The sequence below is a fragment of the Streptopelia decaocto genome, assembly GCF_964273445.1.
Source record: "Streptopelia decaocto genome assembly, chromosome: Z".
In the NCBI taxonomy this organism is placed as follows: Eukaryota; Metazoa; Chordata; class Aves; order Columbiformes; family Columbidae; genus Streptopelia; species Streptopelia decaocto.
Genome location: NC_138657.1, coordinates 62,676,193 through 62,693,995, shown reverse-complemented (window position 1 = coordinate 62,693,995; position 17,803 = coordinate 62,676,193). Strand labels below are relative to the sequence as shown.

Sequence of the window (17,803 nt, the reverse complement as noted above, 5' to 3'; positions counted from 1 at the left end):
TTGCTCAATCATTTTGAAGTTGCCATGATCATACACAGAGAATGGGTTCCACAATGTGTAGAACTAACCTAGAAAGGAGAAAATATTGCAGATGGGAGGAATATTGCAATGTGAAATACCAGCTGCAGGTAATTCTGAAGGGGTTGCTCTTTCTTTGTTCCATTTTCCACCTGTCCAGAGCTCACTCAGGTTCATTTTGCAGGCCTGTTGCCTGGGACTGTCTGCAACATATCCTCTGAGTAAAAAGAGCACAAAATTTCTTTTGCCTGACACTGGTCCTGCCTTACTGGAACAATGTCCCAAGCCATATAGTCCCAGGACTTCTTTTCTAGGCAACATAAGTCTGTTAATGACATCTCATGTACCTCATCGGTACAAAGGTTTTTCTTAATTATTATTTTTCTTATTATTATTTTAACGGAGCTTCTGTTCTACATTCAGTCCTATCAGAAATTATGAAGCAGCCAGCTATCAAAAATGATGAAACAGACTGACACCAGATTTTTTTCTCAATAGTTTTTAGACGTTTTGGGCTGTGTTTATTTAAATTTTAGAATACCTGACAGAAAGAATAAGTAATACTTAAAAAAAAAACCAACTTCATTTGCTGCAGGGTTAAAAAGGGCAGAAGTATATCTTCCATTAATGTGTCAAATAGGAACCAGATTAAATGTGAAGATGTCTTCACAGGTTGCTTGTAGGTGTCCATAGTGATTAATAAACTGTGGTTCAACATTAGACAGCGCTCAGGACAAAACTAAACAGATTACAAAAGCTACTAAAGATCCACTAATCTGTAGGTAATTAACAGTTCTTTTAGTTGAGCTCTAAAAAAAAAAATCCATTTTGATTTATGCTGGTTCTTTTAATTACAGGTGCAAGCTGAGCTCCAAATGCTGTGATCACGGTTTGCACATCAGGTCTACTAAAATATTGCTGTCCCTGACCCGTACTGCACAGCAAAGCCACTCTTCAACGTGTGCCATCAGCAATGTAAGTGGCAGCAGAGAAGCTGCCAGGTTTGCTGGACATCTTTGGAGGCTGCAATACAATATGGGGAAACCCCCCTGCTGAGATATCTTCCATATTACTTTCACATCCCATTCAAGGTTCCATATAATTAAAAAACAGGTAAGCAAACTGCATAGCTGGATGAGATATGCGTGCATTTGCACCTTTTATTTAGCTACCTTTCTACTCTAATTAACCATCTTCCATCAGGAAAAGAACTTTCTCCATGGAAATCACATGAATAAATTTTACACAGTTCAAAGTTATAGTTCCCCAAGCAGCTATAGTGTGACCACACTATTCATATATACCAAGGTGTTAACAGCATACACAGCATACACGTGGAAGACGGCCAAGCTACAGCTATGCAGGACCCATAATTTTCCAAATCCTGCTCACTGACTGTTAAGTAAACTTACTCTCTTCCACCTGGAACTGCCTAGCTCTGAATGGCAGCAATTACAGCAATTGATACCACTTCAGTCCTAGGTGGGGAGGATCATAGTCACTTTTTTTTTACTGCAATAGCTAACAAGAGACCCCAAACTGGGTCTCTACATCTACTTCCCAGAACACCCACAGTGATTTTCAAGTTGTTAAACTATAGTCTCAGGCAAAATCAGTGAGGACCCTGGGGGATTACATTGGTTGTACTCAGACTTTTTGCAAAAATCTTAGCAATCTACATACTTGACATGAGGCCCAGGTGAGCTAATGCCCACTGAAAGTCCACTGGTATACTCTATATATATATATGTATATATGTACATACTCTTTCAGATTAGTCCACAGGGATGAAACTTGAAGCAATCTAGTATGGAAATTTGAACCTATAAACACATGAAGCTCATCTAACCTCAGGACTAGAATACTGTGAATGAACCTTTATGAATTTTAGCAATACTCATACTGTAAAGCTACAGCATGACACGGTAAAAACATAGCAACAAAGTTCAAATACAGCAATATATTTCAAATATATATATGCCATGATGTACTTCAAACCCATTGCATGCCAAGCTGGTTCACCTGCTTCATGACTATGGGCTTCTCCAGCACAACAGCACATCTCACTTCTAGGTGGTGTTTTCCTAATATCTCATGCTGCTTCAATGTATCTCAATTAAATAGTCTTTTTCTAAGAAGTTGTAATTTAACTGTCATTTCTCTCTTTTTAGTCTTTCTTCACCAAGCCAATTATAATTATGGTCCTTCCTTTATGAGCTTTTCCGAGAAAGCCTGACGTGGCTGACTTTTTTACATGCATTTCCCGACATGTATCTTTGGTTGTGGAAACCCATATGAGACTTGCCTTATAGGGGAGGATGTGACTTTATTATGTGAATTCTGCAAACTGAGGCTTACATTCTGCTTTAAAAATATAGCTTAAAAACACAGCACTGCATTAGAACAAGACACCACTTCCCTCTAACTTTAAGGAGGCTTTTTGCACCAAGGCTGCCTGCTTGCCTCCATCTCCTCACCGGTGTTTACTGGTACAGTGTAATGCTGAGCACTGAGGAGATGCAGACACGTAGGTCCGCCCCAGCACTCTGCACACCAGGAGATGCAGCCCCAGCGTGAGGACTTTGCGACTGAAGTGCAAGTTGAGAGAGAAGACATAGGTATGTCTTGTCTGGGGAGCAAGCAGTGGTCACAACCTGCCTACCTCCACCACAAAAGAGCCTGCAAGCATCATTTGAGATATGAGATCTATATAGAGATCCCTGCTTTTACTGATTTTTTTTGTTTGATTTGGACACGAAGAAGCTCTACTGCAGCTAAGCCCTTTTCCTTAAGGACAGGACTGTGCCTACACCTGCCTGCACCGCTCAGCCGTGCATCTGACCAGCTAGTACAGGAGCCAATGTGCCAAACCATTGCTACGCTTGCTCCACCTAGACACGAGGATGCTTACTCCAAAAGGCCTGAAATACCACCAGTGGCAAACTCCCACCCACTTCAAAGCCAGCAGTGGAGCAGAACCCAGCCCTTTGTTCCACAAGAAGGTCTGCTGAATTAAAAGAAATTTACAAAAAGAAAATTAAAAAAAAATTCACAACCAGTATCTGGGATTTACTTAAAAAAGGCTGCCAGTTTCAGAGACCTAAGGGATTTTGTCAGTGAAAGTTATTTTCTTGCTAGGGAAAGAAAACTAACCATAAAGCCAGGTCATCTGCTCTTGTATCCCCTCTTCACTCTTCATGCTCTCTTCCTTGTTTTTCTTAATACCCCATTCTTGAAAAACTGGTAGATGTACTCACTGTCATCCAGCTGGGGCAGCCACAAGTTGCTCTTTTGTTTCAATGGTGAATTGAAGCAAAAACCTATTCAGTCCCAGACTGCAGGGGAGCTGAGCTGTGAAACACCAGCTAAAACACGACAGGGCACAGCGACAACCGAGATGCAAGGGCACAGAAGAACCCTTCCACCCCGCTGCCTGTGAGAGCTGCTCATTCTTTGTTTGTTCATTGCTTGCAACCCTCTCCGATGATTATCTAGAAAACAGCTTTAAAACCCCCAGTGCCGGCTGCCAACAGAAACGTTTCAAGAACCTCTCCTTCCATTGAACACAGCCACGGGAATTGCCGCCTCAGCAGACTCAGAGCCTTACCCAGTCAGGTCACATCAAGACGCTCTTACTGTCGCTCATTTGCACAAACTTTGGACCAAACCCATGGACTGACATCACTGGGTTGCAGACCACCCCCTGGACCTTGAATGGTGCAGCCAAAGCAGGAGGGGGATGAGCTAAAATCAGCTCTGCTCCAGGAACAGGGAGCACCTCTAGGACCAGATTTTCCCCCTGCAAACCTGCACAGAATTTACTCTTGGCTCCATCCAACGCACACAGTGATTCCTTCTGCAAGTTGGTACCAGCTGTTTTACCACTCTGTGGTTTTGGTTCCTGCATTACCTTTTAATATCGTTCTGAAATGAGTGCAATTGATGTAGCTAAAGAGCAGCACTGTTTTGTACCAGAAGTGAACTACCTACAGAATAATCATTTAGGGTAATTTTTTCTCTTTGTATACTTTACATACATACTATGCATCTATGTAATTTAGCTCTAAAGGGCTCCAGGCTACCTGTCAATGAAAAAGGCAGAATCAGAGAATGCATTAATATGCTCCTGCAGGATGAAATCTACTTTCCAATGTTCATAATACATCTCTAACTTCAGATAAAAGACCAATGCAAAGGATCTCTAGCACACAGCACTATATCATCATTGCTTGAATACTGAAGAGATCTTAACTGTAAAAGATATAGCTGTCATTTAAAAATTAACCATTCTAGTTTTTTCTGATTTCCTGCCTTCTAACAAGCTACGTGGTCGTTTGTGTGATGAGTTGCAAAACTACATTCAGAAATCATGCTTCTAGTCACAGTGGTGAACATAAGAGATATTAAAGAAGTCACTCTTTTCAGCTGAACACACAGAGAAATTAAAGCATGCTTGTTTTAAATAGGATTCTCTAGGAACCCCATTGGTAGTCTGATGATAACTTGTATATAGTCGTCATGAATGCCTACATTTTAAGCTAGCATTATGCAACCGTTGGGACATTTTAATTGCAGATAAACACCTACTAACCAAAAAAAAACCCAAAAAACAAACAAAACAGTCTTTTCATTAGATATTAAGTTTTAAATGTTAGTCAGCAAGTTTGTTTTTCAAGCAGGAACATATTTCAGTTTTCAGGATGACAGAGTCACTCATCTGAAAAAATCAGTTCCACTTGTTAAATAAGCTAACTGGTTTAAATAAATGCAGAGCAAGGACAAACAGGAAGGACATTTTTTTGTTAAATGTTTATGCTTGTACAATGTGCAATTGTTTTGGGTTCTGGATTTCTAACATTATCACCAAACCACAAAAATCACAGAAATACTTTATTTTCTATACTAAAAGCTTTCAAGAGCACATCAGGTCTCATGCAAAACTAGGGGAAAACCGACACATCCAAACTGAATTTACCTGTGCTGTACTAGCTGGCAAATAAACAGTATGAGGGTGGGCTGCTGAAATATTTGATGGGATAACAGACCACCTGATGAAAGAACCATCTGATTTCTGCTTTGCAGCAGGTTAGCAAAGGACACCCAGCAGAGCATTTGCTTTAAATGCAGTTTTAAGAGCTGGATAAACACCAACGATTTAGGCACAGCCAAAAGTGGTGATTAGCAAAAGTATGCTGGGAGCCGGGATTAGTCATCTAAGCTCCTCATTCAGCACCAGGCAAAAATTAGGCACACAAAACCAGGATTCATACGCACCAGCACCCCGCTTCACCCTTGCCAGCAGAGAAGGGGGAGAAGGAGGGATGGATGTGACTCCGTAACTCTCCCACAGGCAGGTAACAAACACCCCTCTGCATGCAGATGCAGTCAAGTCTTTACAAAAACCCCACAGGGAGCCAGTCCTTTAAAATCCCATGCCCCTTTCATCTAAAACCCCGGGGGCAGTGACTGCTGTGCTAGCATGAGAGAAATTCAGGCTCAGATCTCTGGAGTCTGAGCTCCACCCTTCTCCTGCCCTGTCTGCAGGGCATCCTGGGGTAAGTCTGTCCCCGAGCTGGATCCCAGGCCATGGGGGTGAGGAATGAGCTGCCAACACTGGGGTACCCCTGGGCTGGGAGTAAATAATTTGCCAGAAACGCCCACCTGAGGCTGAGGTTGCCATGGCAAATTATCCTTCTATTAATTACCAAGGTAAATGGGCATACAGGCTTGTAAACCTGAACGGCATGGAACTAATGCGAACCCTCAGGCTGCTATTAATCATGCCTCCATTCCAAATAATTTAAAAATTAATGACTTGTTTTTGTTATTTTCCTTCAGATACTGGATATCTGATGAATGGCTGATTAACCATCCCTTTGCTGGCATACCTGCAAGGATCCAACTGGCACAGGAGAGGTAGAGCAGCTATCTCAAACAATATTTATGTGTACCTGTCAGCAGGCAGTAATGTTCCAGCTACACACCTGGAATATGTTCTCCCACCCTTCAGCAGCAGCATGGTAGTTAACCCTCAAAATCTGTCGATTTATAGCCCCTCCAAAAGGCTAAAACCTTACTCTTTTAGCTTCTTGCTTCCTTACTGTCTGTCTGATCTCTGAGATCCTGCTTGATTTTGCTTTCTAATGTATTTTGTAGTCTGCAGTCTGGTTGTCTAACTGGATGCATTGTACAAACCTATGTCCCATCAAATGTAAATGTCCTCCTGCCTACTGAATGTCGCCTTGTTCCCAGCTACGGAGCAAAAGGCGCCTGGAGCTCCTCACCTACCCTCCTCCCCTTGTCCCATGCCCCTTTCTCATGCCCCTCTTATTCATTTGCTCTGGGACATAGATAGTCCTTGTCTTTTCAATCCGCCTTGATGTATTATTTCTTCTTGGAAGGGACTAAACTTTTGATTTTTGTCTCAGGTTTCCCTTCCTAATGGAAAAAAAAGTCTACTTAAAGAGAGGAAGAAAGTTCAGATTATCCACCTGTGTGTTCCTATGGCTCCTTTCATGCTCCTTGCTCCTTGCACTGCTGCCTTTATATGCACAGCCCATCCTCACAGGCTGACTAGATTAATCCCTCCACATTAGAGGAATTGCTAAATATCCACTGAAAAAAACCCAGAGCTGTCAGCTTGGGACACTGATCTTCCCTTGCAGCCCAGGGGGGGCACACCTGAGTCCCACCACAGGCCTTTGCCAGCGCTCATACACCTGGGTGACCCATGGAGCCAGCATGCCCTCCTGCTAAAGGGTTTGTCTCTCTGGAGACAAAGTCTTTCTCAGGGCTACCTTCGGGTTGCTTAACCCCCCAGCACTCAGCCATCAGAAATTAATGAGCTGATGTAGCAAGAAGTCACAGACTTCAGGTGTTACTGATTGCCACCTATACGGTTCTTTCAGGAAGACTTGTCACCGGAATCCTGTTGTCATTCAGGATTGCTTTCACCCTATCAGTAGCTCAAATGAGTACAGGAAAGCCTCCATGAACCACCTCAGTTTGGGATCAGCCCCTGTGGAGGCAATATCTCTTCTGCCCTGGAGCTCTAAAAGAAGGAATACACATTTCTGGCCTTGAAGAATTGTCCTTCCTTCATGTGCCCAAAGAAAACAAAATGTGGCTTCTTCCCCTCAACCCCTGGCACCATCCTGATCAAACTCTGATTGAACTGTTCGGCTCAGACAGACTTCAAACACTGAACTCTTAACCCAGCCTATGTTACCACAGCATGAGGCCACCAGCACAGGTGAACCCTCATCAGCACCCATGGTGCTGAGACTGGAGCATCCAGTTCAAAAGAAAACTTTCAATTCAGTGTCATTTTCATAAGTATTCAGGGAACAAGGCCTGTAGAAGAAGGTATTATCAGCTAAAAAGTCAGTTGGCAAAGTTCTTTCAGTTTTCAAGCGTCATTTTGTGCAAAATGACACATATAGTCTTTCCTTGCCTTAAATCAAACACCTTAGTGCCAAGCCTGAGGACCACTTAATACCAGTGTCAAAAATCCTATGGATTTACATAAAAACAAGACCCCAATGGGACAAATTAGCTTTTGGATCATTAGTGATGTAAATGGCATGGAGAGGCATTAAAAACAAAAACAGGTTACAAACTTTGCTGAAAGACTATTTTCCACACTTCATTAGCGGAAAATAAGGTGCATTTCTAGCAAGGACTTCACAGACAGAGTGCCTTGCCCATAAATGTCTGAGTGCCTGTTTAGTAAAGTGGAATGTGAATATCTGTGAAACCCAAGTGAAAACATGGGGCTATGGAACATATACAACATATATATGAAGATCAACTCTAAACTTCTACATTCCCAAAGAGTTCAGATGTTACTATTTTCAGATATACCTACAGTTTTATACTATCTCCTCCACAGTTTAAGACAGCTTCAAATATATGCTTAGACAGGCTAGAAAAACTAAACAGAAATCCACTGGAAGAGAGAAGAATAATTTCTTTCTTTTCCTGTCTTTTATGACATCTGTTAACTGCAAATAGCATACTATTATGCCGCAGTTTTGCCTTAGACCCCAATGTGGAAGACACCACTCTTTCATATCACTGAGAAAGCATTAACTTCAGAAAAAAAAATAGCATCTGCTGCATTCACCAAATTTAGCAGTCCAGAGTTCAACACTGCTCTTACAGAAACTGAAGAAACTCTCATTAATTCCAAGGGGTGAAGGGCTGGTTGTGAAAATCCTAAATATGTTTTACTAATAGAATTCATCTTGTTAATAAGTTGGCATGTGAACCCATTTTTTCCGGCTGCTGAAAGCAGCTTGTGGTTTGCTTTTATTCTTTCGAACACAATTAGCAAAGCTCTCAAGCAGCTGAATAGACCTATTCATCTGAACAAATTATTCCTTGGCAGAGTTTTGGGTTTTTTTTTTTTGTTTGTTTGTGTTTTTGTGTTTGTTTTTTTTTTTCTTTTTTCTTTTTTAAATCTCCTCAAAACACTTTCCTACCCTGATGTAGTCAGAAGAGACACAAAAGCCTGCCTGTCATTAATCTCGCCTGCCTGTGCCTGAAAAGACAAGTGGGAGGTACACTGCTGAATGCATCACATTTTCAGTGTCTCTCCCAGTGACACGACTGAATTACTTGCTTCTCCCAACCCTTATCTTAGCTGGTGTACAATCCTAATTAAAAGGCTGACGTAAGGAATACACAGGGGGAAGAGTCTGGCACGGATGTTATGGATGAGATGATAAAGTTTATGAGCACAGCTACCTCCCACATAGCTTTTGTAGTTAACTGTTGGAGCTCGAGCAGTTGCTCTTATGCAGATCATTTCTCATTTCAGAGGGCTGTAAACGTTAAATAAAACAGACTTGCCCTTTCTAATAGTTAGTAGCATCTCACTGATCTAATTAATCTACGTAGTTCACTCTTTCACTGAGATAAGTTTACAGGCAAATTGGACTCCAGTTCCCTTCTCCTGCTGCTCATTTTCAGTGTGCAAAGGGATAGGATAGGAAAGGATAGGATAAAACCCATGCATCCACCTCAGGAACAATGCTGCCATGTAGTTAACACAGCAAAAATATTTGTTTAATTAGTTACATTTTCAGCTTTTACATGAGAAGAAAAAGCAAGCCATGGGTGGTCCATAACCTCAGAAGAGCAAATATCCCGGGTTGTAAAATCATACCACCTCAGAATACTGTGTTGGCCATAAAAAAAGCATTTATTGAATTTTAGGCCTGAGTTGGGAACAGAAGGTTCATTAAGAGCTTCCAAACTGCACCCTACCGCCAATTCATTAAGTGTTTGGCATTATTTAATAAAAATGGCTCATGCACACACTTTAACTGAAACACTATTTATTCATAAACATTTTTAACCAGAGTATCTGTTGGGAGTTAGTCATATTCAGAGACAGTCTCAAATTCTTTCTTCAAGTAAATGCATGCAATTCCCATTGCTGACTATCTCACCCAGGCTACAGGTCTGCAAGCAGAGCTTGTCCTGTACTTTGCAACTAAACCAAGGATCTCAATTGGTTTATAGAAACCAGGACACGTTCTTGTTAATGTCTTGGTAATGCATTAACATTACAGAAACGAGAGAACTGCTATAATTTGTGTAATAACATTAAAGTGATCCTACTGTCCTCATGCCTGACCCCCAAATCTGAATGGACTTCTGAAAAAATTCCTCTTTTTTTGACTGTTTTATCAAAGAAGTCAGTTTCTTGGTAGGCATGAAATAAAATGGTCAGGTGTCCTACAGAGCTACAGGGTGTTTCCTGAAAAACAATCACGGCACTATTAAGTGCTGAAACAAGGGCTGAGCAGATCTGATGGCTCAACCCACAGTTCTTTGGGTTACATTAACATGACAGTAACTGCTTTCAGACTCTAAAAAAGCAGTGACCAAGCAAACTAATATTTGCTAATGGACTCGGGCAGCTGTTGCAACGGGATGTTGCAACGGGACATTGCAGACAGGGAACATCACCATTTTTAGCCCAGTCCTGTGCAACTACTACCTACACAAACACTTCCAAGATGCTTTCTCAGAAGCTCTCTGCCACTCTTATTTTTGACACTGTTCAGATAAAAGATGCTTAAGGAAGCTTTTTCCTTCACAAGAGACATTTCTGAAAGAGTTGGAGAAACTGCCATTTCCCCACTGTCCTGCTCACTCATAAGGCAAAGGTTCTTCCCCGCTCCCCATTTCCACACCATAACAACAATGCAGAAACAACAGCAATTTCTGACCTGGGAAAGACAAACCCAGAACACGTTTTTCTCTTTCACAGCTGGATATGAGGATGGCCAACACTCTTTGACCTGTAACTCCTCCAAGGGCCATATGTGCTCTCCATCCGGCAACAGGACGGCTGCTGCTTTAGGACTTTGCCCTTTCTGTCTCCCTTATCTTTCCTTCTGTCATCTGCTTATTTTCCATTATTTTGATATTCTTTTCTGGTAGATAATAATGCCTTTAGGATTAGTGCTGGCAAGAGGCCAGGACAAAATGGCAGTGCTAACGACTTGTGTTTGAGATAGGGTCATTGCAAGATAATTTAGACCTTGGACCTGGGGCTCCATTTTCCCACGACACTGGAAAAATAGGCACAGAAAAGCAGAAACACTGAATGCTTCAAACCCAAATCCCCCCGAGTTCATCATCTTGGGACACAGCTTGCAGAAAATAATGAGGATTATATTTCAACACCCATAGATAGGACTTGAGATGGACCATCCCATTGACTATCTTTCCCCAGAGTTTTTGTATTCAGGAGCAGAATCCAGAAGAAAAGAATCCATCTCCGTTGCTTCCCACCCAGCCAGCTGAAGGACCTCTCCCTCCCAAGCTTCCCTTGGAGGACACAGCCTTGCTCAGCACACACCCAGGCCAACGTTACCACTTTCTTCCCACGCTGCCAAAAGAAGCATCACTAATGAGATGCCCACTACCCACATGTCTTTCAGACAGGAAGGAGATGGCCCTTGATTTGGTTTCTTATTTTTCCCCATTAGTTTTTAAAGTGGATTTTTTTTCTCTTAAGCCTGAAGGCTGTCCTGAAATGTTTCTCCTCTGAACACAACAGCAGAACAATCAGTTAAAGGAATAAGAAACATCTCTTCCTCCCTGTCCAAAGTGGGGAAATGCAAAATTCATCATAAATTATGAAAGGCAAACCAGGTAGTTAAAATTAACATACTGTTAATAAAGTAACACAGCTAATGTTTTTTGCCATGCTCAACTCAAGGCTGCCCCTCTTAAAGAAGTTTTATTTTCCCATTCGTTTAGGAAGCTGTGAGAAAGCAGGCAGGAGAGGCTCTGCTGAGATCTATGTGAGCCTACAGGAGGACACTCTGCATTTGAAACCAAACCTCCTTCCCCCATAGCCATGACCTGTAGTTCCTCCACAGGAGGCCCAGAACCCTATGGCCTCCACCATGAGCCTCTCATGAGACAAGGTTTGCTGTTTCAGATGGCAGAAAGCTGTGGTAGGTGTAGACAGATAACAAGTCCTCCCTGTGCCCCAACAAGAAGAGACTGGGAAGGGTGCGAGAAGCCAGGTGGGAAAGACGGAGCAAGAAGAGAAGTGGGAGAGGCAGCAGCAGCGGCAGGAGGGGTTCATGCTGCTGCCTGGCCCTGGCAAAGGCTGGCATTTTTGGGTGAAGGAGTGCTTGGAGCAACATGAAAAGCTCTGGATTGCAGGCGGGAGTGCGATGCAGGGAGAGGCATCCCTCAGAGCCAGGCAGAGGAAGGTCAGGGACGAGGCAGCAGGGAGCCAGGCATCTGCACAGCTGCCCTGGGACAGCCAGAAGCACAGACATCTAATTGCACAAGCAACCATGGAGTGAGGAAAGAGAGAAGAGGACTTTTGGCAGCAGGTGCACAGCTCTGTAAGCCTACAAAATCTTCCCCTTGCTGGCACTGGGGGATTTGCTCTCTCATGGAGACAATTCCACTTGACCATAACAGGGCTTGCATCTATTCAACATCTACCAACACTGAACTTGCATAGGGTTTACAGTGTGTCTCCATTCTAAAGAACAGCAAAGCATCCCCTTGCTCACCTCCAAACTGCCCACCATAACACGACCCATCATTCATAAGCTGGACAGACAGAATCCTGAGATCTCAGCAGTTTTACACTTTTCTCATCTGGGGCAATGTCACACCGGCTGCTCTAGAAAAGCCACAGAACTGGGGATGACTGAATCTTTAAGATTCAAAATCACATTTCTCACCAAATGCAAGCAGGTAGCGGATTTTCAAGGTACGTATCTTGCTAAGTGACATCTGCAAAAGGGCACGTAGAGGGGGAAAAGGGAGGAATAGCACAAATTACAGTCCCATGCCTTGTTCAAAACTCATTTAGCATGCTGTTCAGGGAGCAGCAGCTTGAACTCAGTTTGGGTTTTTCTACTAACCCAAGGCAAAGAACGCCAACGAAAGATTATTTCTGCCTGTCTCGACTTTGAAAGTTTCACAGGAAAGATACAAGCCACTGATGTGATTCAACATTACATTTTAAATAAAATACTTAAATAAAATATATCCAAGCTCTAAGCACAGGTTTTCTGAAAACAGCTGAGGTTGTGCAATAAAATGCAGGAAAGGTCATTTATTAAAACAACCTTAAGTTCATCTGCTTGTGGTTGGAACTAAAGATGATGCCTCCACATGAGGGGGACATTGCTTAAAGTGAAGAGCTCCGGCCAGTGCCCAAGTGGGATCTAGTAAATGAGGGGTCTGAGTTGCTTTCTTGTGTTTTGGGCACAAATTTCTCCAAACCTTCCTTCAGGAGTTAAAGCAGGTGCTCTGGATATACCAGTTCTTTTCCGATTACCCAAGGTAACAGCTTTCAAACACATTTACCCTTGCTGTAGCACCTTAATTTCACAGAGCGCACTTCACAGCAACATTTGAATTTTCTTGAAAAATGATATAGTATGCCACCTTAGTCTACAAATTAAAAATTTCTTTTATCTTTATGGGTTCACTATTCCTCTACTTGTATACATGTATGATAACCAGAGAAGTTTTGTCTCATGCTCTTAATCGCAAGAGATTGACATTTTTCTTGATAGCCACTTTTTCCACTGTTTGTATTACAGCTCTCGTTTCCTATAGCTAAAGACTGACCAAACTCTCTTCAAGCCTCTTTTGTTTCTAAGCGTATTCAAACAGTTTACTCCTCATCATGGGGAAGGCTGACTGTCTGGGAAATACTTGTATCAGCATGCAGAAATCCCTGTAAGTATGTGCTATACATTCTTGCTTTCACAGAACACTTTCCTATGAAAATCTCTAATGACCTAGGTTTGCAGTAGCTCAAATGCAATTTTCAGAGGCATCTTCCTCCTACATTTTGAGAGATTAAAAAAGACATACATTCCTATATCCATCTCTAGGGGACAGTGGCACTCCTCTAGGTTTAAAAAAAACTTGTAATCACTACAGTGATATTTTATACAGTTTAAAATAAACAACAGTTTAAAATAAACAACTAAATATGCTTAGTTGAGAAATAAGACCACTTTTCTCATTTGCATCAAGAAAAACTTCATCAGATGTAATACAGAGACTGTAACTTTTGAGATCTGATTCTAAAAAAAAAAAAGGGTATTGGAAGAGAAGAAAAATGAAGAGTTTCATTTTTTGCCTGTAAAAAAAAAAGGCAAATGATTAATGAAAGAGGGAGAGAGACCTGGCAATCTGCCTTTCCCCAGTCGTACTGCTGATAAACGAGGGGGAAAGCAAAGGCCAACAAGCCATTTCTGGTGGTATACAAACCTAGTGCACCTAGACCATGTCTATTCTTGCTGCCATTTGCATTATCCACAAAACTCAAAAGAAAAAAACAAAGCAATTATATAAGCAACAGTGGGCTTTTACAACTGTATCAAAGTGATTCTGTTCTGAGAAAGGCTCATTGCTACTTTTGCTTTAATTAGGAGCGTGTTTTGGAAGATGCTGAGACCTGAAGCCTGTCATCAAGTACTTACATAGTCATCCTCTTGCAGACCTTGCTTCTGAACAGAACTTTTCACCTCCAGGGAGAACTTCTCAAACTCAGGCTTCACAGTCCTCAGCAGAGTGATGGTTTGGAGGTACGAGTATGCCTTCTTGGCTTCGAGGTCATGTTTGTCTCCTCTTCTCCAAGAGCCATTTCCTAAGGGGAAACCAAGCATATTTCCAACTCCAAATTAGGTACCATGACAGGACTGCTTTCCTTTTTCCACCCAAAAGTTCCCTCTTCTGCACCTTGGGGAGACAGCAGAATAGAAGGGAGAACTGAACCTGCTCCAAGATGAGCAGGAAACTGGGCAGGGAAGAATGGCTGGTGGGAAGTTAATGTGCGAACAGAAGGACAAGTTTATTCCCATGCTGCTCTTGCTTATTTTTAAAGGGTGTGATGAAGCCTGAGCATGAAAAAAAGAAAACAGTGCCAGATCTCAAATGCAGAGATATTTAAGTTAGAACAAGTGAGGGAAGATCCAACCACAAAGTTTTTGTTACACATCACTCCAACAGTGACACTCTTGGACAGTCATAAAGGCACCAGTAAAGTCAATAGTACGATCATCACCCCGAATGGTTGAAAGATGGTGCAGCTGCTTCTCCCACAGCTCTCCTACTGTGGTCAAGGAGAAAACCATGTGTGCAGTGGCTGCGAGACCAGCCCTGCTCTTAGTGGAAAAGAAACACTGACAAATAAAATAGGATCCTGTGCCTGTGCTGTATTTACATGTTTTGTGACATGGCTGGGGAACAATTTAACTCAGACCACCAGTAATGAGATTTTTTAAAAAGCAGGATAGGTGAGTGGTTGTTAATTAGCAGAGGAGTCCTTCTGCCTAACAGAGCCTGAACTTAGCAGGTCCTGAGACCCCGATCCAAAGCTTCACAAGGTAGTGGAAAGGTTCACATTGCCCTGGAACAGGTTTTGTGCTACCCTGTGTAAGTGATAAATAAAAGGAGGCCTAGAGGGAACATTGGTAACCCTAAGCAATGTGCCTTTAAATGCTTACAAATAATTAAAAGCTAGGTAGTTATTTTTCAAAGAACAGCAACAAACACCACCATGACTAAATGAACCAAGACAAAGACTAACACTAAGCTCCCAAGGGTGACCTGGAGGCACATGGGACCCAGAGATGAGACAGGATGTGGCTGCTTTGCTTGGGTCAAGGACCACAGTGCCATTTGGAGCGAGATAAGCAAGTGGTTTGGTCCAGGCATCACACCCAGGCTGCTCCTTGCACAGCACTACCAGCTGCATCGCGTGCCTGCAAGAGCAAATTCACAGACAGGCCACCCCTGTCCCCCAAAGCGGGTGAATACAGAGCCTGTGTTTTATCCTCCCAGTATCCTGTCACTGCTGCTGGGACTCCCTGCCCCCACACCCCTTACCTTTATTGTCAAAAAAAGTAAAAGGATAACTGCAGGATTGCTCTGCATCCTAAGAGAACACAGGGGAAGGAAAGAAGGACCTGCATTTCTCTGGAGGACAAGTCCTTCGTTGTGCTGCTTTTGGCTCCAGAGCAGCTCCCATCACTCCCAACACGGGGAGGGAGACACAGGAATACCTGAGTCCTTTCACCTCACTTTTCCACCCAAGAAAAGTCCTGTTTACCACAGCTCAGCATCAAATAGCACTGCAAACTTTTTTTCCCCCCCCAGCTATTTAATTCTCTTAAGAATTCTAGATATATCCACCTTGATTTAGGGATTTCTTTCCCAACACAAGTTTAACTGGTCAAAATTACTTATGCCAGGATTCTACTTATCGGACCTAGTGGAAACCCTGGAGAGCAATTAACGTCCCACCGTCTGGTTTCACCCTTAGAAGTAGCACTCCTCCCTTCAATGCCTGCACCCTGTCCTTGTTAACTGCTTTCAAAAAGGAAGAAATGTACATCTGGCAATTGTAAGCTAGCACGCCTTGCTAGCTTCCCTGCCTGAGCAAACCAGCCCTGCCAGAGCCTCCAAGCTGAAAAGCCTCTGCCCCTGCTGGGTACCTGCATTTCAGAGGTAAAATATACAAGAAGTACAGCAGAGACTACAGCATAAGGGTTTTGCTAGACCTTTGCGTTTATAAATTGAGATGGCTAAAAAGAGTGAGATTATATACAAAAAAAGTGGTAGTGCTGGTAGAATGTGAATAAGTTTCTGTCCTGGACACTATACATATTTATTTTTAAAAGTCCTGACACTGGGAGCAGGGAAGGTAGACTTGCATAACAGCGTTCCTAGAATAATTTACATATTTTAATTCCTTCATGGATTATTTTGTGGGAGGTTGTCTTGCCACAGTACTTATGTGCAATTATTGCAGCCTTGGCATTTAATACAGCTGCTCTTCTGAAAAATTAAAAGTATTCAGAACAGAGGGCAACAACAAACTGCAATATGGTCATTTGAACTCAAAGGCAAAGTGCCAGTTTGCCAATCACACCCACTGTTAGATTTTGTACCTTTTATAATGTACAAAATCTATTATTACCAGGCACTGGGAACAAAGAATTTTGGGGGAATTTCTCTATATTTCTTTTTATGCTAGCTTTTCATATGCGAGGATCATCTGTATAAAAGTTAACTTTTGATGCACAGTCATTTCACTCTTCATGGGAAACACATTCACAAAGAAACAGAAAAAATGTTTTAAAAGAATTATTACCAAGAAATGTCAGGAAATGCCACATTCTAACCACGCTTCATCAGAAAACAGGTAGTTTTCATTAATCCATTGGAAATGCTACAACACTGGACAAGCTGTGATGCAAGGTGGGATTGTACTGAGGCTCCCACATGACCATGGCGCAAATGGGTATTGCTCCCATCACCGGGCCATGTGGAGGTCTCACACCAGTACGGCACAGTGCTGCCCCGTCCACGGCTGAACAAAGAGCCGTCTGCTGGGGGCTGCATCACTGGGGACACTCACCCCACACCAGCTGTGATGACAGGGTCCCTCCTGGCACAGGGGATGGCAACACTGCCTCCTGTCATTGCCACCACCTCCTAGCAAATAGCATCCTGGACAGAAAAACTATTACAAAAGGCAGCATTTCACCGGCAGCAGTCACTGCTCTTACATGAGCATCCCCTACTCAAGGAGAACTTTGGGTACCATCCATCCCAGCCAACATCAGCACTTCCCAGGCAGTCACCCTGTGCCCATTTCAGCCAAGGTAAGGAAACCATCAGCTGTAGGGGAGAATTCATCTGTGCAACAGTGGACACCTAAGGATGAGGTGAATCCCTGTCCAGGGGTGCCTGCTTCTCTCCTGTCCCTTCAAAGGGAGCCCAGCTCACACACTGACTCATGTCTTTGTACCTATGGCCAGATGAATCACTTTGGATGCATTTCTGCTCTCTGAGACGAAGCGCATCAGTAGCGCAGCAGTAGTGAGCCCCCACTGGCAGCCAGAGGGGTTATTTGATCAGTGGTTTATAGTAAAGTCAAACCCGCAAAGCTCCCAGGGTCTACAGAAATGGGTTCTGTGACTACTGATATGGGTAGACCTTCAGCTTTTTGCTCTGGTCCTGGTAAAGGCTGCAATGCCAAATAGTTTTGCTTATGCATTCCAAATTCAACTCAACAAAAATAAAACCTTGATTCGAACCATTGGCTTTGATCTTGTTCTGCAGAACAAGTTATTTAAGTGATTTCCTTATTACCTGGCACTTAGTTAATTAACCTAGATGATACATGTAGCAGCACCTGTAACGTGTTATGTATCTGTATCTCTGAATTTAAACAGTTACATACATTAATTACAGAGTTTTTTCAACA

The 17,803-nt window shown here is 42.7% G+C and overlaps 1 protein-coding gene across 1 annotated transcript in view; it reads right to left on the bottom strand.

The window, feature by feature from the left end:
• The window catches only part of NPR3 (natriuretic peptide receptor 3), a gene marked incomplete at its 5' end in the record, with an annotated part of 39,788 nt that overhangs the window by 14,584 nt on the left and 7,401 nt on the right, over positions 1-17,803 (bottom strand). The window contains one exon of the mRNA XM_082074978.1: positions 14,010-14,176. Within this exon, the coding sequence (XP_081931104.1) occupies positions 14,010-14,176 (167 nt within the window). The remainder of the gene's footprint in view (positions 1-14,009; positions 14,177-17,803) is intronic.